At 38.2% G+C, this 24124-nt stretch overlaps 1 protein-coding gene across 1 annotated transcript; it reads right to left on the bottom strand.

Annotated features, from left to right (window-relative positions):
- Nucleotides 1–372: 372 nt before the first annotated feature.
- Nucleotides 373–23752, bottom strand: STEAP4 (STEAP4 metalloreductase). Its single transcript, XM_029928474.1, has 5 exons — nucleotides 23650–23752; nucleotides 7687–8144; nucleotides 6519–7046; nucleotides 4822–4986; nucleotides 373–2507 (listed from the first exon to the last, which is right to left on the bottom strand). The coding sequence occupies exons 2-5, from the start codon at nucleotides 8140–8142 to the stop codon at nucleotides 2220–2222; spliced, it is 1437 nt and encodes a 478-aa protein (XP_029784334.1). The 5' UTR covers nucleotides 8143–8144; nucleotides 23650–23752; the 3' UTR covers nucleotides 373–2219.
- Nucleotides 23753–24124: the final 372 nt, after the last annotated feature.

The raw sequence follows: 24124 nt of genomic DNA on the forward strand, positions 1-24124 counted from the left end.
GGCATCTATCTGGAAGAAAGAAAGCATTTTTACTCCCACTTCTCACTGAAGTCTGGTGTGGGATAATATACCCTTACACCTGTTTGGCCAGCTGATGCCCTCCCCTCTCTGAGGGTAAAATTGAAATGCATAGGATTTTGGAGAGCACCCACTGATGAGCTCAAACATATATTGCACAAAGCTGCAAATCTGTTAATGTGCTTTAAAGCTCAAGTCCTGTCTCTCCTTCTCCTTATGCCTGAAAGAAAGTATTTTTACTTCCATATACCAGAAGTATCATGATTTAAAACCTTTCAACCTTTTCCTTTCTTTCTTTTCTTTTCTTTTTGGAATGCTAATGAGTCAAAACCAGAATTAAACAAAGCTGGAACGTATTTTTAAAATAACATTTAATGAGTGCAAATTTACAAAAGCAGTCATCCCATAACATGGGGCAGACACACAAAAATAAAAGGTCTATGAGCTCAATAAAAATTGTCCTTGAATACAGTGAAGTTTAGTCTAACTTTTTTATGTAGAACAGTCTGGATCTGTTAAAAGGAATATAGTTTGCTATTTTGTCTGTTCCAAACTCATTCTTTCCAACCCTAGGTGAACTGGAGGAGTCAGTTGTGTTACGGTGGCCCAGCTGGTTTGATTGTCTGGGGAGAAGGGATGTAGAGAGGGAGGAAATTGGCTTCTCTGGTCCACCGGTGGGGCTGGGGGCCCTGTGGTTGAGGCTGAGGGTCGGGCGTAGCAATGCACTGTTACACCGAAACCCCTGGACGTGTTCTTTAACTTCTGGCTTCATGGATGGCTTTTATCAACTACGTAGGTAGAACATTTTTACTAGGTTATAAAAGTTGAGTTTTACTCTAGGTGGTTTTGTTTTTTTTTTTTTTTTTTTACTTAGCTGTATAATTTTCTATTTTTAGTGATGAACTATGATCCAGTAAAAACATACTCATCTTTTACCAGAAAGTGTGGCTAACCCCAGAGGCTTTCTTTACATCACCCTGGACAGTATTTAATTTTGAAACAACCATTCTCTAGACAAAGGGCAGGCTCCAACCCTAGAATATTCAGCTGTTTGGCACAGATGAGTAATGACATTTTCCCTGTCTTTCTCACTGATACACTGGGGTCAGTGCCACACACCTCAGCTCTGCTCACAGTTTTCCAGGATTTTTGGAACCTCACTTGGGTGGATCATAGATAATTATCTCATATTTCAGCAACTGTTCACACCTTTTCTCTCTTATATGCATTGGTCAAAATTATACTTTCATTATTCATATAATTTCACTGCTTAAAATTATAATAAGCCTTGAGAATTAGAGAAGATACTTTTTATACTAGAAATCAATTTCATAGATGATTAGATTGACCAATATTTGGAATATACTATTCACAGAGCATACCACCGTATCTAAATTATACACACCTGGTATCCTAGTATAGTGCTTTACAAAATTTATGTAGCTCTCTGTCTAAAATTCTGGTTTATTTGAACTTTTTGTGCAAGGGCTTTTTTCAGCCCTTCCTTTCTTACTGTACACCGAGAAAATCCAAGTGGTATCTCTCCATTGTAACTCAATCTTCCCCATACTTATTCTTTGCAAAGGAAAGATTGTACAACAATAATAATAGACTTGCATATATCCAAGCCATGATTACTTCCAATCAATTGTGATATTATTTTGTGTTGTAAAATCGTTCTGCACAGTACACACCCCTGCTGGCCAAAGCAAAATCAAAGAGCGTGTTTAACTACAGAATTTACTATGGCAATATTTATGACCACTTTCACTGACAAAGAACAATAAGAAAAATTCTCATTCCTTTCACTTCATTGGGCCCTCCTTTTCAGACATACCTCAGAAAGCCTTTATCAGTGGCCACCATCTTACTGTTTTCTTTCTCATTCCACTCAGCCCTTGACCCAGAGAAGGAAGTTGCTGCACTTCCCCTGGATTTTGTAAGACATTCGGTCATGCACGTTGCCCATGACAAAACACTTTTTAGAGTGAAACTGCAAAGCTAACCATGACCTCAGCCCTGCTGCCTCTGGGAAAAAGATAGGCAGAAACCAACACAGATTCATCACTAACCTGACATTTAATGGTGTTTTATTCCTATCTGTCAAGTTCTCAAAGTCTAGCAACAGTTCCTTGTCTGTTAACAAACTTCAGGTCATGGTGGGAGAAAAATGCTTTCTTAACTGTGCCCATTACACACGACTACAGTTCAGAGTCCATGTGGACTGAGCTTTGCTTTAAATATCTTTCTCCATTCAATGTCGGTTTCGCATTCCTCTCCCAGCCCTGGCGGATCCGTGTAAGGGTGTTGTCTATACATGGCAGGATGAGGATGAACTTGATCACAAGCACGATGCAGGGAATGATGAGTGCTATTATGTACGCTGAAGGAAGGTACCATATGAGACTCGAGGGACTGAGGAATCTCCTGCCACCATACACCATGGTGTGGGCTGTGCACAAGATCAGGGTCAAATAACCTAGTTTGGACTATAAAAGCAAGAAATGAATATGTACATTAACACTATATTTACATTTTAAAACAAAACACTGCATCAACACTTGCATAGTCGGAAATCTGCACATAACTTTTTTACTCTCCTTAAATTTAACTGCTAATAGCCTGCTGTTGAAAAGAAGCCTCACAGTTAATTAATACATGTTTTTATGTTATATGGATTATATGCTGTACTCTTACAATAAAGTAAGCTAAGGAAAAGAAAATGTTGTCAAGAAAACCATAAGGAAAAGAAAATACAGTACTGTACTGTATTTATAAAAAATAATAAGAAAAATAAAATGAAACACTCTAAGCCAATGAAGGATATTTATTAGCAACCACAAACTTTTGACATTTATAATATTTAGAACACTCTGCTAAGTACTGGAGGAAACATTAACCCTCCTTCAGGTTGATAAATATTTCATTTAAAAAAGATTGTACTTACAAATGATATGGTGGTTTCATCTTTTTAATTTTTAATTATTTAAAAAATTAATGTTTATTTTTGAGAGAGAGAGACAGAGAGAGCATGAGTGGGAGAGGGGAGAGAGAGAAAGAGAGAGCAAGTGACAGAATCTGAAGCAGGATTCAGGCTCTGAGTTGTCAGCACAGAGCCCAACATGGGGCTCGAACCCACAAACCATGAGATCATGACCTGAGCCAAAGTTGGATCTTATCTAACTGAGCCACTGAGGTGCCCCAGTTTCATCCTTTTTAAAAAAAATTCTTGAAGTATAGTTGGTATACAATGTTGTATGAGTTTCGAATGTACAACATATTGATTTGACAGTCCCATATGTTTTGTCCTGCTCACCATGGCAAGCACAGCACAGCTGTCACCATACGATGTTACAATATTATGGACTATATTCCCCATACCTTTCCTTCCTGGGATGGGTGAAATAGAGGAAGGAGATTAAGTGGCGGTTTCATCTTAACCTGGCTGGATGGGGAACTTTGCCAGGAGTAAACTCTTTTGAGTTAGAATAAATAATATACTGTGGCTTCTTCCCCAATGGCGAAACTCTTTCCTTGATCAAATTTTCTGGAGGCCAGAGATGAGTAAGACAGTATGTCCTCAAGAAGCACCACGTTAGTTTATGTTACAGACTAAAAGCAGATGCTAGCTAATTTCTATTGCAATAAAGAACAATTAGAAAACTTTACTTTTGTTTGTTTGTTTTGGCCTAAATTCTAAAGCTCAATGTTTATTTCTGTCTTAATGCCTGACTAAAGGTGTTAACATGAGAAAACGCTGACTGCATTTGTTCTCTGTTTTCCAGAGAAACTGCAAGACTTTCAGAAATTTGAATAGTTTGATAAAATTCAAATCTAATTCTAGTTACGAATGTCTTCTCTATTATACTGGTTAACAATGAGCATGCATCAGAAGAATCTAGAAGGCTTGTTAAAGCACATTGCTGGGCCCCACCTCCAGAGTGACTGATCCATTTGGTCTGTGTGGAGCTTGGGGATTTGTGTCTCTAATAAGGTCCCAGGTGATGCTGAGGTTTTGAGGACTACTGGTCTATAAGAATAGTAACTAACTGCTTTTAGTGAGGTGTCTGGTTGTTGGTATGTGGGCAAAACCAGTTTTCCCTCGTAGAGACCAGCACTGAGTCCGGTAGAAGAGTCTAACAAACCTTGCTTTGATGGTTTTAAAGTTGAGTTTAATATATGACTTTTTGTATCAACATGTCCATATTATAAGACAAATATTCAGAAATAGAAATTTTATCTTTGGGTTTCTCTTCACCTTGTGTCTAGTGTATCCCTACACACAAAGTTTAATAGTTACTGGTGCTTTTAACTCTATGCTTGTACCTGTGGCTCTAGGAGTAGTCAGCAGTCTTGGCACGTGATGCCTGGATAGGAAATGAAACTATTATGGTATGCCTTTTGGTACCAGAGTGTAGCATTTTTGAACGTGAACTTGTTTCACTTGCTATTTTTGTAACACTGCTAGGGAAGTGAAGGAGCATAATGAAAATCTGTACACAGTATGAGAGAAAAATGAAAATATTTATAAAGTCAGCCTTATTTTGCAGTATAAAGTAGATTAAATCTTGAAGTCCTTGGGGTGCCTGGGTGGCTTTGTTGATTAAGTGTTGACTTCGGCTGAGGTCATAATCTTGTGGTTTGTGAGTTCAAGCCCCGCATTGGGCTCTGTGCTGATAGCTCAGAGCCTGAAGCCTGCTTCAGATTCTGGGTCTCCATCTCTCTGCCCCTCCCCTGCTCATGCTCTCTTTTTCTGTCTCTCAAAAATAAATAAATGTTTTTAAAAAATCTTCAAGTCCTTACCTGGACAAATCGAAACTCTCTCCAGTTGACCATGTTGCTAACGGATGGCAAGGAAGTGATTCCCAAGAGTACAAACAGGAAAAATCCAAGGATGCCCAAAGCTATGTATGAATCATTAAGCCAGGCAGTAGAAGTGCTAAATGGATCTTCTCTCTTTGCTGTTGCCTAAGAAAAATTATAAGGCATTTAAAAAAATTACATTTTTTAACAAATTGCCCAAACTTTTAAGGGGATTGAAAAATACCTCTGCATAGTATATTTGCTCAAGACAAATCATATGTATTTCTTAATAATCACTTGAAAATAACTATAGAGAACTATATACTTGGAAATGATATTTCTTGGTAGAAAAAGTAATCGGTTCTGCTGGTACTTTATTATAATAGTTGACTCTAGGAGTTGTGTAGAAACTTTTAATTGACCCTATAAATTCTAAAACAAAGTAAACATTTACTTAAACCTTCTTTACCATATGGCTTCTTGTTCTCCAAGCAAAACTTGATGTTCTCAAATGATTATATCTGGATTCTGTTCTTCTGCTTTATATGCTGATTACTCACCCACACACTGTTTGGGTCTTTCACGTTTATGATGCCATAATATAGCATCAAGTTTGTCACACCACAGACTGAGAAAATCCAGGTCCTTTAAATGGGACTGTTACCTAAGAATCTTCCATGTATTTGTTTGGGAAATAATGTAGAGAAATCCACAGAAGTACCATCAGTGAGTTATTAACTAAGAAACTTTGAGACTGCAGTAAGATTGATCAAAACCAATTATTTCCAAATGAGAATGGATGGATAGCACTTCCTCTGGGATTGCTTTATGACTCTCTGAGCTGATTCTTTGTGAATTGTTCACTATGCAGAAAATAGTATTTGACATTTGCTCTAAATTGTTTAGTTTTCTCGTTTTTGAGTACAGCTTTCTGCAAGTCAAACACTAATGGAGTTATAAGCACCCTTTTGTGAATTTGTTTGCCTTCCTGTGACAGAGGTTTGAACAGACCCCTTATTTTTTATAAGATGGTTGGTTTTGACTTCCAAAAGGAAGAAGCATGCACAACAAGAGAAGCTTGAAAACACATAGGTTTACATTCATTGACTGCTCTCCTTCCCTAAGGAATTCAAGTAAGCATTATTAGGTTTCCTGAGCCTCCAAATCTGTCAGTTTGCCAGTGTCCCAGTGAATTCTGCACCCAAGCAAACCTGGGAATCTAACTTTCATTCTCACAAGTTTTATGAGATCTCAACCTAATTCATTAAAAACAAAACAAAACCCTAAAACCCAAACTCAAAAGAACTCCAGCCCAAACCAAAACAAAGAAAACCCCAAACAGACAGGACATATAGTCTACATGAAGAAAAAATAAAGATGGTTTGGGGCACTTGGGTGGCTCAGTCAGTTAACTGGTTAACCGTCTGACTCTTGGTTTTGGTTCAGGTCATGATCTCATGGTTCGTGAGTTCCAGCCCTGCGTCAGGCCCTGTGTTGACACTGTGGAGCCTGCTTGGAATTCTCTGTCTCACTCTCTCTGCCCATGCCCCCTTTCTCAAAATAAAGAAATAAATAAACATTAAAGAAAGAAAAGATGGTTAGAAGAGTAATTTTTTATAATTGTGAAGTGGAATATGATGTAGCAAGATTTCCCTTTGCTTTAAAGAGCTGGAGAATACAAATGAGTAAAGATTTACCTGTGTAATGGTTCTGTTTTTCATTGTCCATCTTACATAATAACGAATAGGAATCACAAGGGTGTAGAGGACATGAAGGGAGGCAAAGCCCAGTGCTGCCAAGCCCAGCTGCTTTCTGCAGAGCATCCAATGGTCAAGCCAGTCCGGGAATCGGCGGTATTTTGTACCTCGGTACAGTTGCAGAATGGCAGCAATAACACCAGGGAGGTAAACCAAGGCAAGCAGTGTAAGTGCTGCTATTGGGAAGATACGATTTGGAATGGAAATAGCCAGGCGAAATGTGCTATCTTTCCTGCCATTTACATAGGGGTAGATTATGTCTCTTATAACACAGTAGAAAAAGAAGAAGACACACAGAAAAGCAGACAAATAGAAGGGGAGCTTCCACATTGGAAATAGTTGCAGGGGGTAGTTTTCAATTTCGTTGGCTGCCATGAGAGATCCTTTATCCAGTGGAGTAAGTCCAAGAGTCCGAACGATATCCATCACTCTTTGCTTGGCTTTGCTGTCATTCCCACAGATGAACACCTGGGTTAAGAATAATTAATTTTGTACTTATTCTTTGTTTAATAATTACTTTGAAAGTCTATGTAAGCACTGTGCAGAGCAAGGACATATAGTAGTGAACTGCTTTTCAAACAAGGATATAGAAGCAACTTGTTTTCAACTTGCACACGTGCGCTGGATACTTAAGTGCCAGGGCTGAAACTGAGAGTGGTTTTAAGCATATCACACTGACACAATATGACTTAGTTCTCCACAGGGTGAGGGTTTGATTTTTCTTCTGTATTTGTGAGTACTATACCACTTTGGGATTACTTTTAATCTCTGAATAAGTGGAACTAGTTTCATACAGTATGATGGGAATGGAAAGGATATCCATCAACAATTTAATTGTGTTACATTTTAGTATTTATAAGAGGCCTCTGGAGACAGACACCATTGGCTTCTATCCAATTCAAAGCTGAGGGTTCTGACAGTGGGAAATAAATCACGCCAATTGACTGCTTGGTTAAACCCAGGAAAATTATTCACGGCACATATTAGCAAACTGAAATGTTTAGTGGGTCTTTGGCTTTGTAATTATATTTTGGCATCTTTGAGGTAAATGCACATTAAAATATTTACTTTTTTAAAGATTGAGTGTAAATTAATCATTTGATCTCACCTGCCGATTTGCATCCAGTGTTCCAGACTGGAGAGCCCAGGCTGAGATGGTGTTAAATGCTTTCACTACGTGAGCACTTGGCACCAGCTGAGCCAGGTACTCTGCATTAGATTCTGGATACTGATTGATTTTGAGGTTATTGCTGATGTCGATCAATATTTTCCCTTTGAGCACTTCAGTTAGTTCTGTGAGAAAACCATAATGCTCTCTGTGGACTGCTATGATGATGATGTCCGATTTCCGGGCCGCTTCTGAATAGCTCAAGACCTCTGCACCGTTGGGAAGCAGGCTGGACTTCTGGGGGTTTCTGCTTCCAAAAACAATAGAATAACCACACTGGAGCATTTTAAGTGCTAGTGATCTTCCAAAATCTCCAGTTCCAAAAATACATACAGTCTCCTGCTTTTCTGAAGAATTCATTGTAAAAGCAGATGCATATGCAGATGTTTTTTCCATAACTGAAAATTAATAACAGAAATAGTCAACAAAATATAAATGCTGAACAGGACAGTTAATGAGAATCATATCCAGGAAACAGTGATCAACAGAGGTTGCTCTCATCTTCTAATGAATTATCTCAAGCACATTCCCCACAAAATTTGGAAAGAGTAAATATTTTCATATATATGCTCACATATGTCTCATTTAACAAAGTCACTGGTGAAAAACATTGTTGGATAAAGAGATGCAGTGAAAAGCCAAGGCACCTACTGGTGGATGTTTTAAACCATGGACATGTGTTACAGTGATAACTGCATTTACCTAACACTTAACAGTTGCCAGAGTTCTCAGAGCAAAATCTAGCAAAGAATGCACTAGTAAGGAAATTGTAGACCAATTTTATGATACAAAAATCCTAAATAAAACATTAGCAAACAGAATCCAGCAGCTTGTTAAGAGAAAGTGTGCATTGATCAAATGGGGATTGTTCTAGGGATAAATATAAAGATTAGATCTTTAAATTCAATATTAGGAAAACTATTAATATATCTTACTATATTAGAAGATTAGAAGGAGAAAATACAGTCAAGTTTAGGTATGCTAAGTGGACATATGTTAAAATTTGGCATTTATTTTTTATTTATAGTCAAAAAGGAACAGATAGATATTTCCTTAACATACAAAATATCTCCGTCAACATAAAATAATTAGTATTATACTTAAAAGACAATTACAAGAAATTACCAGAAACACTCCCAATAATGTCATAAGCCAGATAAACATATCTGCTTTGACCACTTTAGCTTTTATGTTTGGAAATTCTAGATAATACAACTAGATCAGAGTAAAAGATTTGAGATATAGAAATTCAAAAGGAGTTGTGCATGATCAAACTGTAAGTTTGGAAAACTTGGGAAAGTCAACTGAAAAGGTACCATACCTAAAATACCACAAAATCAACCCAACATCTTGTTCAGGAAGCCAATTAATATCAATATCCTTCATATATTAAAAAATAAGTTCAAAGATTTAATAGAAAAAAGGGCTCTATTTACAGTTGCACAAAATAGAGAAAACATTTAGGAATAAACTTAACAAGATAACAAGACAGGTACAAGAACTATATGAAGAAAAATTAAACATGCCCTGAAGACCCAGGGAAGATTTATGTAAATGGAAAGGTACAGCATGTTCCTGGATGGACTGGCTCAGCCTTATGCAGATGTCAGTTTTAACTAATTTAATCTATACATTCTGGAGAGCAAAGTAATGAATAGAGGGCTAGTTCTATTCAATGTTTAAATATAAAACTAAAATAATGAAATAATATGGCAGTGTCACAGGAATAGAAAATGTTTGATGAAATAGAGTAAAAAATATAGAAATTGAGCTAAGTATGAATGATAAAGATGTCATCTCAAATCAGTAAGAAAAGATGGATTATTCAGTAGCAAATACTGGGACAACTGAATAGCCAGTTTGAAGAAAAAGTTGAATCTATACCTCTTGCTCCCCTTCAAGGTAAATTTAAAATTATTAAAGATTTAAATTATCGTATCTATCTATCTATCTATCTATCTATCTATCTATCTATCTAAGTAGAACCATAATAGAACTAGATGGAATCATGGAGATTTATTTTATAACTTTGGAGGGCAAAGGCCCTTTTCCTATAAATCCCTGAAACTATCAATGAATAAAGGAATAAATATGATTACATAAAAATAAATAATACCTGCAAAGCAGAAACCACTGTAAGCAAAGTCAGAAGATCAACAAAATGGAAAAAATATTTTTAACTCCTACCAAAAAAAAAAAATTGCCAGGATGCCTGGGTGGCTCAGGTCATGATCTCACAGTTTGCGAGTACAAGCCCCACATCAGGTCTGTGCAGACATCTCAGAGCCTGGAGCATGCTTCAGATTCTGTCTCTTTCTCTCCCTCTCTCTGCTCCCCCCTCCCCCCCGCTCATTCTCTCTCTCTCTCAAAAATAAACATTAAAAAATTTAAAAAATAATTGTCCTTTAGAAAATTGGGCAAAGGATATATATTGACTGTTTATCCTAAGGTGATATGAAAGACTGTTTTAATGTAGTAAAATAAGAAAATCTTAATCTTACCCAAAATAAAAGAAATGCAAGTTGAAACTAAACTTAGATACTGTTAAAAACATGTGAGTTACTTTTTGAAAGTTTGTGAAATTCAAATCAAAAACAAATCAAATAAAAGTTCTCAAAGCTTCTCCAATCTAATAAAATTAACTAGGTTATTTATTAGAATATTATTTTTTCTTTTAGTACTGAATTTTCCCCCAAATTTATTAATTTATTATTTTGTTATTTATTTTTGAGAGAGAGAGAGAGAGAGAGAGAGAGAGAGAGAGAGACTCAAGCAGGCTTCTTGCTCAGCACAGAGCTTGGGGTGGGGCTGAAACCCATGACCCTGTGATCATGACTTGAGCCAAAACCAAGAGTCAGACCCTCAACTGAGTAAGCCACCCAGGTATCCCAAGACTTTCCTGTCTCTCTACAGGAACTCTTGGAATAACTGAAATAATCATAGCAACTGAATCATTTAAAAATTTTTTTTAGTGTTTTATTTATTTTTGATAGAGAGAGAGACAGAGCATGAGAAGGGGAGGGGCAGAGAGAGAAGGAGACACAGAGCCGGAAGCAGGCTCCAGGCTCTGAGCTAGCTGTCAGCACAGAGCCTGACGCGGGGCTTGAACCCACGAATGTGAGATCTGACCTGAGCCGAAGTCGGAGGCTTAACTGACTGAGCCACCCAGGTGCCCCCTGAATCATTTTTAAAAACACCTGGTGACTGATACCTGTCAGAGACGGTTGTGACCACATGTAGGGAAGCACCTGAAGATGATACAGGGCCTCTCAGATGGGAACATAGCTGAAAAATTCTTCATGGAATCTATGAATGCAAACTACTTTAGCAATGTATATTGGTTAATTGCTAATCAGTTAACAGCTCGTTCTTACAACTCAACCCTTCAAACTGGTAAATGCCTTAATTACTGTGTGTTCAAAGAAGGCTAGTTAGATGGTATCCCCTCACTTTTCATCTAGTCTTTTATCCTAATACATTATTCTTTCTCTCTTATATTTGGATGAACATTTGCAAGCAAAATACAGATTTGATAAAGTTACCAGTGTCTGGTAATGAGATGGATGATATCTTTATTGACAGTCTCATTTGGATCATCTTAATCATTGCAAAGTGAGATTCCAGACACTATTTTGATGATTTGACCACTACCTTAATTTATTCTAACCTGTTATAAAATTTTTTTAAGTGAAGACATCAACTAAACAGCACTATTTTTTTGCTTCAACATTTTTCCCCTTTAATGTGAGACTTAAACATAGGGCTTGAACTCATGACCATGAAATTAAGACCCTGAGATCAGGGCACTTGGGTGGATCAGTTGGTTAAGCATCCAACTCTTGATTTCAGCTCAGGTCATGATCTCATTGTTCATGAGTTTGAGCCCCACATCAGGCACTGTGCTGACAGCCTGGAGCCTGCTAGGGATTCTCTGTCTCCCTTTCTCTCTGTCCCTCCCCTGCTTGCACTTTCTCCTCTCAAAAATAAATGCATACGGGGGCGCCTGAGTGGCTCAGTAGTTGAAGCTTCTGATTTCAGCTCAGGTCATGATTTCATGGTTTGTGAGTTCAGGCCCTGCATTGGGCTCTGTGCTGCCAGCTCAGAGCCTGGAGCCTGCTTCAGATTCTGTATCTCCCTCTCTCTGACCCTCCCCTGCTCACACTGTCTCTCTCTCTCTCCCTCTCAAAAATAAACAAAAACCATAAAAAATGAATAAACATTAAAAAATTAATAAAAAATAAATACATACATAAACATTAAAAAAAAAAAGACCCTGAGATCAAAATCTGAGCTGAGATCAAGAGTCAGATGCTTAACCAAACTGAGCTACCCAGATACCACTTTCTTTGCTCCAACTTTTACTAGCACTATCAGCCTGAGTAAGTTACTTAAACTCTTGGTGTCTCTGTTTCATCATCTTTAAAATGAGAGATTGATAGTACTTACTTTGGAGACAGTGTAAGGATTATTAAAATGTCGCTGATTGACTTAGAAATACAGTCATTACGTTGGGCAATTAGTTACTCCTTATCAAGCTATAAGGTTGATAATTGTGTTGGTGGCATCTTGAGCTCCTCTTCAAATCCTCCTGGTTCGACTTTCAGTTGTTGGGCAGTAATGGAGCTCTGCTGCACTTCCACTGCCTATCAGAGGCTCACTTTGAGGACCCACATTATATCTCTTGATTCTTGTCCTGAAGTTTCTCTGATACCTGTACCTGCTTAGCATTCAGACATGTATAACCCATGGGGCCATCATAGACCAATGCAGGATGGGACTCCAGAGATAAATGCTTACCCTTTCATCTTCTGGCACACAGTGCTGACACATTTTGTAAGGCTCCTCAGAAAGCCACAGTGGAATAGAGTGCCACTCCTCCTTAGCAGTGGCCAACTAAATGCCCTCTCCTGCTGACTTTCTCCATTCCTGGTTTATCCCCCTTGCCCTTCAATACTACTCCTTGGAATCACTTCCCTAATAAATTTTGCATGAAAACCTTTGTCACAGCCACTGCTTGCAAATCAACCCAGGGTAATGCAACATTTTGATTATTATTTGTTTTTATGGAAGAAGCGAAAAAGATCAGACCTCAGGTTACCATAACTGGGATGATGAAAAAAATGTGAAATATAAAGTTATTAATTCTTTGGAAGAATTTAATTCTGAGCTCTTGGGAAAAAAGGTCTAATGACAAGAGTTCATAAAAAGGAGATACATGCATAATTGAAATCACAACGGAGATCAAGTTGAGGGCTCATTTTATAGACGGTATTATGTAAAAAAGGGAAGTTAACGCCCATTTCTGAGTATTTGTAACTCAAAATAGCTCCCGTGTGTAAACATGGGTTTATGTAGGTAGTAATATTTCTGATGCCACTTAAAAAAAAAGCTTTCTAATCCTATTTTACTTTTAGATGTAGGATGGGAGGAATAGAGAAAATAAGAAAGGTGGTACACAGGAAGCAGAGGCATTAAGAAAAAGTAGGATTAAGATATTAAAACATAACAGTGATTTCTTTTTCCTTCTGCTCTATAAACACTTCAGGTCTGTAACGGAAAACACAACAGGAATACCCCCTGGATTGGAAAATCATTCAGAGGCTCGTCAAGCTGAAGGCCAAGACAGGTAAAGTGATCCCCCTGGGCGTTCATATAGATTAAGAGACTCGCAACTAATAGATGCAAAGGTGGCGAAGTTGACGTGGAAGAGCCATGGTAGCAGCCGCCAGAGAAGCTTGTGCGCCTGCGCATGGGTGAGCACCTGTGCGTGCGTGTGAGGCATCGAGCGGGACTAAGTGTGGGTCGTGTAGTGTCTTGCCTGTCATCTTCCTCTGTCTTCAGAACCTACCCCAGGCCTGGGGTACCTGAGACAGCGTTCTTCTGGGACATTCCAGTGAGGACGTTAGGGCCTGTCTGGCTCGTGCGTTTTAGAGCTATCACCTCCTAGAAGTCAGAGATTAGAGAAGGCCTGGCCACTTCCAGTTTAAGAGGATTCTAATTCTAGCATATTAAAAACATGAAAATGTCCCAACCCGATAACAAAAAATTGCATGTTTTATATGTCTATGCTAAACAAATCAATGCTATTAACAAAAGAATCTTTTTATTTGAAATATCTATAGGATCACAGGAAGTTGTAAAGATAGTATAAGAGGTTCCTAGGGATCCTTCGTTCCTTCCAGTAGTTACATTTTCCATAGCTATAGTGCAATATCAAAACTGGGAAACTGACATTGGTACAGTGTGTGTGTATGGTTCTCTGTCATTTTATCCCATATGCAAGTTCATGTATCCACTGGGGCCACCAGGATACAGAACTATTTCAGCACTACTCCCCTCTCTGTTCTACTAACCCCAGAAATCATCAGTATGTTCTCTAATTCTATAATTTTGTCATCTTAGAATGAAATATAAATGAAGTAACATAAAATGTAACCTTTTCATACTGGCTTTTCCTCTGCCCCCACCACACATAATGCCCTTGAGATCCATCCAAGTTGGTGCATATATGTTTGTTCCTTTTTATTGTAGACTACCGATCCATTGTATGGACTTCTTCATTTTCTTATTTGCTACTTATTTGTCCTGTTTGGTGAAAAGTCATCTTGTCATCGGCCATTTTCGAATTGGATTTTTGTTTTTTAACTGTTGAATTTTTATATATTCTCTAGATGTGAGTCCTTGGTCAGTTAGGTAGTCTTCAAATATTTCCTCCTACTCTGTAGCTTGTTTTTTCATCCTCACAAGGGTCATACACAGAGCAGAGGTTTTAAATTTTCATTAAATTTAATATATTGGCTCTTTTCTTTTGTGGATTGTGCTTTTCATGTCATGTCTGGGAATTCTTCACCGAGCCCTTGGTCCTGAATATTTTCTCCTCAAAGCTTGGTTGTTTTATATTTTACATATAACTCCATTTTCCACTTTGAGTTAATTTTCCTACAAAGTATGAGGTTTAAATCATTTTTTGCTTATTAATAGGTAATTACTTCCCTATCAATTTTTAAAAGACCATCCTTCTTTCATTCAATTGCTTTTTTACCTTTGTCAAAAATCAGTTGCCTGCACATGCGTGGCTCTATTTCTGGGCTTTCTATTCTGTTCCATTGATCTATGATCTACACTCTGCCAGTTCTGCAGTTTTGATGACTTAAAATTAGGTAGACTCATTCTTCCCACATTATTATTTTTTTTAAATTTTCAGAACTGTTTTAGATATTCTAGTTCCTTTGTCTTTCAATATAAGTTTTAGTAAAATCTTACCCATAGCTTCAAAAAATTGTATATTTTAAATGCTTATACTTAGCAAATCAATGATTTTTGACATATTCTGAAAATAAAATGTACTCTATTTTTTGTGTGTAGGAGATAATCATGGGCTGTATTATAATAGTAATTCATATTAAAGTATAGTAGCAGTATGCAGTTATCTGATAAGTAGATACAAATCTAAACTTGTAACATGAACTTCTTTTTATCCTAAGCAGTATATTTCTGTATATGCATAGACCTCATTTGGAGAATACATCAAAATAAAATTTTGAAGTCCCTTGTGTATCAGCAGCCAGGGGCAAATTGACCTTTCTCCCCTCTCTCTGCCCTGGAATAGATCCTGTTCTACATTCTTATAGTAAGAAGAACAGGGATCAACAACCCAAAGCATGCCCCTTCTAAAAGGTGGGCACTTTTTCACCTTGCTTTTGGAAAATGGGTCATTTGTTTCCCCTAATGACTTCATAGAATGAAGAGGAAAATATGTGAATATTTAAGAATATAAGACCATTTATAAAAATGGGACGAGAAAAGAAAATATTCCCCCCTTTCTCAGGTGCAGAGAACTCTGAAAGGAAAAATTAGCCTTCATGAATCCATTTAAATCTTCTATACTGATAAACTTATAGAAAATACAAATTAAAGAAAATTCTTTGTTATAAAGATTCAAACTTATATTAACACATAATATTAGAAGTCTTATTTGTTTTTTAGTTTACCCAATTTTACATATTTATACAAACCAAAAATGCAAAAAAAAAAAGCTTCACTGAAAAAAGGTTTGGAGGTAATCATGAAAAGGACTATAAAGACAAAGCTATTATCATCACAACACAAAATTTTGGGTAATAGAAATAGTGTGCTGAGAACTATGATAAAACCATAAATAGGCAAAGAAGGACCCATTTATAGAATTTGGTTTGGACAGGAATGCAGGGGGAGGGTCCACAGTGGTGGTATAGACAGACAGATGTGTTCTTGACACTCTTTCCAGACTTTTGTTCAACCATCGAGGTGGCTTCTTAGAATCACTAAGGTTTATAAAATGTAAACACCCCTACAAAGGAATTACTAGAAAGTAGTGGTTCTCAACCCTGGTATACATTAGGATCACATAGAGAACTTTTATAACATACTGATGAACAAACTCTTGGAGAGTCTTAGTCAACTGCTCTAGGATAGAGTCTGGGCATTTTCTTTTTCAAAAACAGCTCCCCTAGATGATTCTACTTGAACCAAGAATGCAAACCATTGCCTGTTAGCTTTCAATTAATGGTCTGCTACAGTCGTTCTCTTCCTGGTCATACATTAAAATCAGCTAGGTAGCCATTAAATGCTAGGGCACCACCCCCTGAGAGTCTGAATTAATTGGTCTGAGGTAGAGCCCAGACATCTGTACTAACAAACAACAACACAAAAACCTAACCCAAATAAGCAATCAATTCTATGGAGAACCCAGGGCTGAAAACCACTGCAAATGAAAAAAGATAAGGCTATCTTTCTTGGAGAGAGATGGTGGGGAAGGGAAAGGCAGAGAGAAAGCAGAGTGTTGATGAGGTTAAAAGAAGGGGTTGCAGGAACATTTCACCTGCTTTACAACTTTTCCACTAAATACTCACTGGCTGAATCTGAGAGACTAGAATTCCTATTTTTATGAAAACCAGAAGCAAGGATGAGTGCATAGGACCTACAAGGAGGAATCTCAAGCGACCCAGACTCAGGGTTTGGTGTTAGACTGCCAGGTAGGCTTTTGCTCTTTTCTATCTCAAGGAAACCTTGACGAATTGTTCTCTGTGGGCCACAAAGTTTGTTGGATCAAATCCCCCCACAGATCTACTACAGTATTCCTGAATTTGAATAGTAACTCTCACATGGTGTCATATACTATCTTGTTTATCATTTGGAAGAAACCATTATTAAAGATATTCTCCACCTTTCTCCACTTAAGAATTGCGCTTTGAATTCTGAAATGATTGTTCAATCCAAGATATTGAATTCATTTGGCAGGTAGTATCCCCACTGGTGTTATAGCACACAAATCCAGGAGTCTGGCTTGACTCCTTCCAAGGAGTTAGAAGACAAATAACATTTTTAAAGTCTATAAGATGTGACACAATTTTTCATTTTAGTTTGATGCCTATAAACAGGGATTTTTTTTTAGTCCCTCCTCCTGTTTTATTATTCCTTCTGAATTTCAACCTGAAAGTCCCACTTGACACCATATTTGTGATGAGCTGAAGCCCATCAATCAAATCAAGGGTTTCCTTTCATCACCAGGCAGAGGGGCAGCAGGGACATCTGCAATGGGGCCAGTCTTCCTGTGATTAGAGCGTTTGTTTTAATATATCCCAGGGACAAATGGGAAGCAAAACATATTTTAAAAAATGTAAGTCCTTCCACTAACACATGAACTCCTTCAATGTGTTCACTGAGCTATTTCTGTATTTAGTGAGATCAAGGTTCTTCAGAGAAAGCAAGCATATTTGCATTTAAGCATGTATTATTTTACTGACAGGTATATATTATTGCAGCAAAATCAGTAGAAGTTGGCTTAAAATGACTTCTGATTGCAGTTTATGAAAAATGTAACATGCCTATAATCAATGAATTTTCTAATTGTGATTTTTGACATTCAGCCTTCAGTTGCACATGTTATTTGAAAATAAAATAGTGCATTTCCTATTTTAGCCTTGTAGTTAGAAGTATGACTGTTAGTAAGAGCCACAGACAAAAAGATATCTAGCATTTAATGCATTTAACATAAATAAAGAAGCCACTGTAGGTTGGTTGCTGAAAAACTGACAAATTACTTCAATTGTTTTGTGAGAGCAAAACAATTTATCTCATAGCAACCAAGTTTACTGATGACTAGCTTTTATGCAGGCAAACAGGATAATACAAAAGAAAACAGGATTCTTAACTTGTACAGTCACAAGAGCATAGCTATATAGAACCTTCATGTTAATGTTCTGTAGGGATATATACTTCCCCAGGCATTGCTATTAACTAAACCAGCTATGGCCTGTGCTGCAGCTATAATGATTCTGTTAGTAACATTTCACTGCCACCCAATGAATTACCAAGATAGAAAGGAAATGCAGATCTTTAGTATCAGTTCGAATTGTACTTTAAAAGAAAAATTATTTATTTTTAGCTTAAGTTCTCCATGAAAATCTTGTTCAACTAAAAATCGTATTAGTACAAGTTTTCACATTTGGATCTCAGCCGCATCTGTCAAGAGAAATGAAGATTGTATCATGATTCCCTGGCCAAGAATTTTATCATGCAGGTTCATTAGCCACTGACTAGGTTGGTTAATTTATTTGATTAAAGCCTGGGGCTCACGACAACAAGGTCAGGAATTTAGTCACCTCTGAGTTAATTTGCCTTGACCTCTATTTACCTTCTAAATGCTGAACAACTTCTTACAAGTCTATAGTTCACCACACATTCAACATCAGGACAGAACTGGACTTACCACCATCAGAAAAACAACTCTATCTTGCTGATTAGGTGGCATTTGGCTTGTATACACTACCTGAGCATTTGCTTATTGATAATTTGGTGATCGTGACAACCCACTTCATATTTAGCGTCAATTAGTGGGTTTTGCTTTTTCCAGGACTTCTGTTGTCAGGGATATTTAGCAAGTGATTTGATCATTTCAATTTTGAAATGTAAACTCCCTATAAATAGTCATTTATCTTCATATTGAGGCCACTAGGAATTATCTAAATATTGATAACTGCCAACTTAGTTTTGGGGTAGAGGAGTCTTGCTGTGGATCTGATCCCACTCCTAAGTCCCTGCTGAAGAATCTCCATTTTGCTTTATGTTGTCTATCTTCTTACCATTTTTTAATAAATTTCTTGGGTGGGGTGTGATTCACACATTCTCAGGAATACAGTCTCCTTCACCTTTTGGGTACCATTTTCTTCTCTTTCTAAGCTAGCTCTCAGAGGCAAGGACTCCACCATGGCCAGGGTTCCTCTAGTGTTTGCCAAGATGGATCAGCTTGAGCTTCAGGGCCAGGGTTGGCTTTGTAGCTGCTCCATGTCTTACCCAGGGGACAAGGTGCACTTGAAACTGCTCCCCTCCCTATCTGTGTTATACTCTGATACACAAACTTGACAGCAGTGCTGGTTGGTAGATATTTTTTAATGAGACAGCTCCTTCTTTTAAATTCCTCAGTTTTCAATGTCACTTCTTTTCAGTGGTATGGCTAGAGGCTGGCTTGCCAGGTAAGAGCTTGAAATTAGCCACGGTGGGTGGGAATTTTCACACCATGGAAATCAGCAAATGCTATAAATCAGGACTTTTTTTTTTCCTCAGAGAGTCATTTATCAGCACTCTGTTGGCTCTTTCCCTACCTCTCAGCCCCCCCCCCCCCAGAATTGCATGTGACCATGGAAATGGGAAAGTAATTCCGTTGATAGGATGATATACTTTTCCAGTCCTGACTGCACCTTAGGCCTAACTCTCTTTCCTTAGGAGCCTCTCATCTCAGCAGGTTCCTAGGCTTTACTGAAAACAGGGTCAGTGTCGCTCCCTCTCACCCCTCAGAGGTCCCGCACCTTCTCTGCCCCACACATGGAGTTAATACAATGCTGGCTGTAAATTACAGTTCTAAATCCCTGCTTTTCTTGGGGAGATAGACAGGGCCTCTTTGTGTATGACTATTCCCAAACCAATATCTTTCCATTTTCCAGATATGCCTCAAGAATGCACAATCTGGGATCTTAGTCTAGGATAACCAGAAACAATTGGCACACTTTCATTACTAACTACTGAATCAAACCATTGCCAACCTGCTGTTTTCTCCTCAACATCCTCCCCTTTCCAATTCCACCCAAGTTAGGGCAATTGAATAGGATGAAGAAATCATTTTAGTACTTGGGGAATGGGGAAGAAATGACTGGAAGTATGATAAATTTTTTTATAAAATGATTTGATATAACTTAATTCTTTTGAACTGTTCACTGGGCTTTGTATCTTATACCATGCTTTCAAGTATTAAAGAAGGCCTAAATTTTTACTTAAGTTAAACTAATTAAAACCTTTAAAAATTCAATATTCCAATTTTCCTGACCTCAGTTAAATGCCTTAATCCTATTAGATCACTTTTAAAAATGAATTAGACTCTAAAGTATTATAGTTACAATTTTTCTTTATGTAACTTACCCAGTATAGCAACATAACAGAGTTACTAAAGTTAAGGTTAATGAAAAGAACCAACAAGATTCCTGCAATTTCTTCCTCTTTAAAAAAAAATACTTCCAATGATTCCTACTATTTATTTTATATAGACTGTACAGTACAAAGCAACCTCATACTTCTCCCCAAATGGCAAGTAGTTGAAATCTTTGACCTTAAGTGGTACAGTGCAGGGGCATCCCTGCAGAATCTGCTACATTCACAAGGGTTCCCATCTTCCAAAATAAAAATCAGTGTTGTCAATGTCTTGGTCAGCTTTCATGTTTGAAACAGACTTTTTGAACAGTCTGTCTGTGCCAGGCCCTGTGCTGCACTCCCTCTTGGGGAGGACGTAGACATATCATCAAACTGCTATAATACAGTGTGAAAGGACCCAAGCAGAGGATTGTGCAGAGCAGGCCCCAGTTTAAAGAACGGGCACTAGTTTATCTGGGGAACAGCACAAGGAAGTTTACTAAAGTCTGTGCAAAATTGCTTCAGCCACTATTTAACTTGGGCTCAAAACTGTTTCCACACCCTGTAAATAGAGCAGATGCAGATAAAACATGCATAATCAGTGTGGACCATTAATGCCCCCTCATATTTCCATGTTCCTCAGCTGTGGTGCCCTCACCACTGAAGACCTGATTGGAGCCCCTTGCTCTATTCTTAATGTCATTTTTTCCCACCTTCTGTATTTGGAACTGAGGTAAAAGAGACGACCTAGTTTGGATTCTAATTAACCCTCTAAGAGGTGTGCTATATAGTTATATTGTTACCTCTTAGGTTTCTTTTTATTCAGAATTATAGTTCCTACCTTTTAGAAATTACTCTTTGCACACACGTTTTTTTCCTTCTAGGATGAAAATTGAACTTTGCTTTAGCCTGACATTAGAACTGCTCATACAATCTAGATTTAAAAGAAACATAACTTTTAAGAAAAATAACTTTTCAGAAATATGAGACTCTCAAAGTACAATGTGGTAAAACCTCTCACACAGGGTTTAATAATCTTCTAGAACATTGTTGGGGAAGCACTGGAATAGGATGTAAATGTCTTGTTAGTTAGAATGGAAACAGTTCTAGTAGAAGAGTGCATTCTTTTGGCTGTGGTATAGTTCAGGAAGATGATCTTCACATAGTACAAGCATCCTTTGTTCTCTTTTCCTTAATGATTTTGGAAGAACAAACTGTTTATGTATATTTTCTTATGTTTTCTTATCATTCATTGTTTTAAGCATTAATTATCCTTTAGCTATTTATTGGCTTTATTTATTGGCTTTATTCCTTCCAGGATTGATTTCTTCTTAACAAAAGAACAAGTGTTAATTGAAATCATTTTGAAAAGTCATTCAAAATATCTCAGGTAGGCTTAACACATCACACAGAACTGCTCAGAAAGTCTTCATAATTGACTAATGACTCATTCTCTTTGGGTTTACAAAGAACAAACAGGTGACTTCAGAGCTCTTGTCTTTGTAAATCTTATTTCTGTTATTTCTGGCATGAATGTAACTTCAGAAAAACCTTCCTACCCAGAAAGCTATATTATTTGTAGCCTGTGTAGAATCTTACAGTAAGAATTATAGGTAGATGTGGGTGCAGAGACTTAGCAAATGAGCTCCTTCTCAGAGGACAACTCAGGGAAATGAGGTACAAGGTACCTTAGCAAGGCTTCCACTTTGAAGGGTGGTTATGTCCATCTATTTGCCAGTAGCTTTTTTAGCCTTCTTAAGATTTTGAAAGGAAATGATTTTTAAATAGCAGTTGACAAAAGATGTAAGTGACTTATAAAAAGAACCAGATTGGGGGGCGGGGGGGAGTTCCTTCCGGAGATCCTGAAATGCAATGTGACTGCCCAGGGTTTCAATTTTGAAATTCTACCATAAATGAATCTATTTTTCTTAGACCTGTTCAGAATGAGGCTCAAGGCTCAGGGTTTTCAATTTATTAACAGGATTATAAAATTTTATTTGGTGACTCTAACAACAGTTAGTAAACTTAAGCAAGGGCAGAAGTCTGGAAATTATTTTCAAGTTAGGGGTCAGGCCTTGTACATACCAGTTTCTGAACCTGAAGTTGCTTTGTGAACTTCAGCAGAACCATAAATGTTGCCAATGGAGAAAGTGCTCCAACCCAATTTCTCTATACACATGTACCATTTACTTTACAACCCCAAAGCCTGATAAATAGGTTTTCTGGGTTGGCAATGTTTGCCACGCAGGTAGAATGTATACAGGTGGAATTTCATTCTGTGCTAAATCACAGCATTCTGAAAAACTCGGGGCCTTGCAAAAGGCCATATCTCAAAAAAGTTACTGCTTCAAATAAATGTGCCATTTTATAAAATTACACCTACTGAATCAGAAAAAAATGTTCTTTCATGTGAGTGACATTTATATGACTGCCATTTATAGGGAATAGGACATTCTCACAGAGCAAGGCTGAAGAATGGTTTTGAAATCTGAGCGTATTCTCTGAATGATAAATGTGGTACAAGTCTAAGCTACTTGTGTGGGAAGAGATGCTCCACCACTGGGCACTTTCCCTAGAACAGTGAAACTTGCATTATTATGAAGAAAGTAATTACTTGGTCATACTGACTGCATTAATGAGATTTTCTATATATTTCACCAACAAGCATCTTTAGTCATGGATTTTCATCTTGTTAGAGTGTTGGACTGCGTGGATCATCTGGTCCAAGAGCCTTTTATTTTGCATATGTGGAAAATGAGGCGGAGGTAGTGAGCTTCTAGTTAGAACTAGGAAGAGAATTCTCCAACCTCTCTTTCCTATTCTCCGTCCAGCTCCCCTTCATCACACCAGTCATCTTTTTAAAAAGTTCCTAAATTAACATCCAGAAGGGGAAATCAACTACCATCTAGCTGCCTCTGGACAAACCGGGAAACGGGGATTTATGTACTCTTTACAATAAACTACATTTTCAAACAGTATTTCTCTGGAAAAGCAATCGCTAAATTACAGTAGGGAATTTAAATCAAGATCAAGGACAGAGGTGGTTGCAGATCTCAGGGCACATTTCCGCTCTTGGTAAGGATCTGAGACTGCAGAGATTGCCAAAACCACATTCTTCCAGGCGCTCTTCCTGGTGAGCGCCACAAGACCTCTCTCATCTGGAATTAAGATACAGAGAGGAATACAAGCCCTATGTCTTCCTTCTACCTTCGAGTTTCTTCGCATCCTGGGGTAGAGATGAGCAATAAAACTCAGGAAAAGATGTTCGCTGAATTGCTTAACTCATTGCGGGACACCCTTGGATGGCGCTTCCTAGGGGTGGGGGGTGGGGGCGGCGCGGAGTTTGCCAGCACCTTCTTCCAGGTGCTTTCGGGCTGGAGAGTGGAAGCAGGGGCTGAAGCAGAGAAGGGAGGGGGGCGCGCGGCGAAAGGTTCGCGGCAGTAGCGGGCTACAGCGACCCACCTGCTAGGAAGTGTTTTCGAGGCGAGGCGGCCGCGGTCGGGCGCAGCTGCAGCAGGGCGAGCAGGGGGTCAGTTCACAGCTCGGGGCTGCGGGTGGCTCCCGGCGCGCATTTAAGAGGCCAGAGAGGGGAGGGAGGGCCCGCTAGATTTCGCAAGATAAGCGGTGAAGAAAGCGTTTCCAGGAAGCGTTCAAACTGGGAATCCCGCACTGGAAGAACCAGAACTTCCTGTGCTGCCGCTGTGGCCGTTGCTGCAGATGTGCTGCTGGTACCAGCCTGTGGAGTTTCCGAGGGTTTTCCCCAGAGCCCGGGGAATCTGCATTCTCGGCAGATTGAAATTTAGGGAGGCTGAGGAGGATCCCTCTTCTGAAGGAGTGAGACAACTTTGAGTAGCTGAGAAAACACTACCTGGTCTAGGCTTTGAGGCATTTCTCTTGCTGCCATTTTGTCTCAATTTAGAGTAAAAGGTGACATCTT

This window comes from Suricata suricatta, chromosome 2 (assembly GCF_006229205.1).
Source record: "Suricata suricatta isolate VVHF042 chromosome 2, meerkat_22Aug2017_6uvM2_HiC, whole genome shotgun sequence".
NCBI lineage: Eukaryota > Metazoa > Chordata > Mammalia > Carnivora > Herpestidae > Suricata > Suricata suricatta.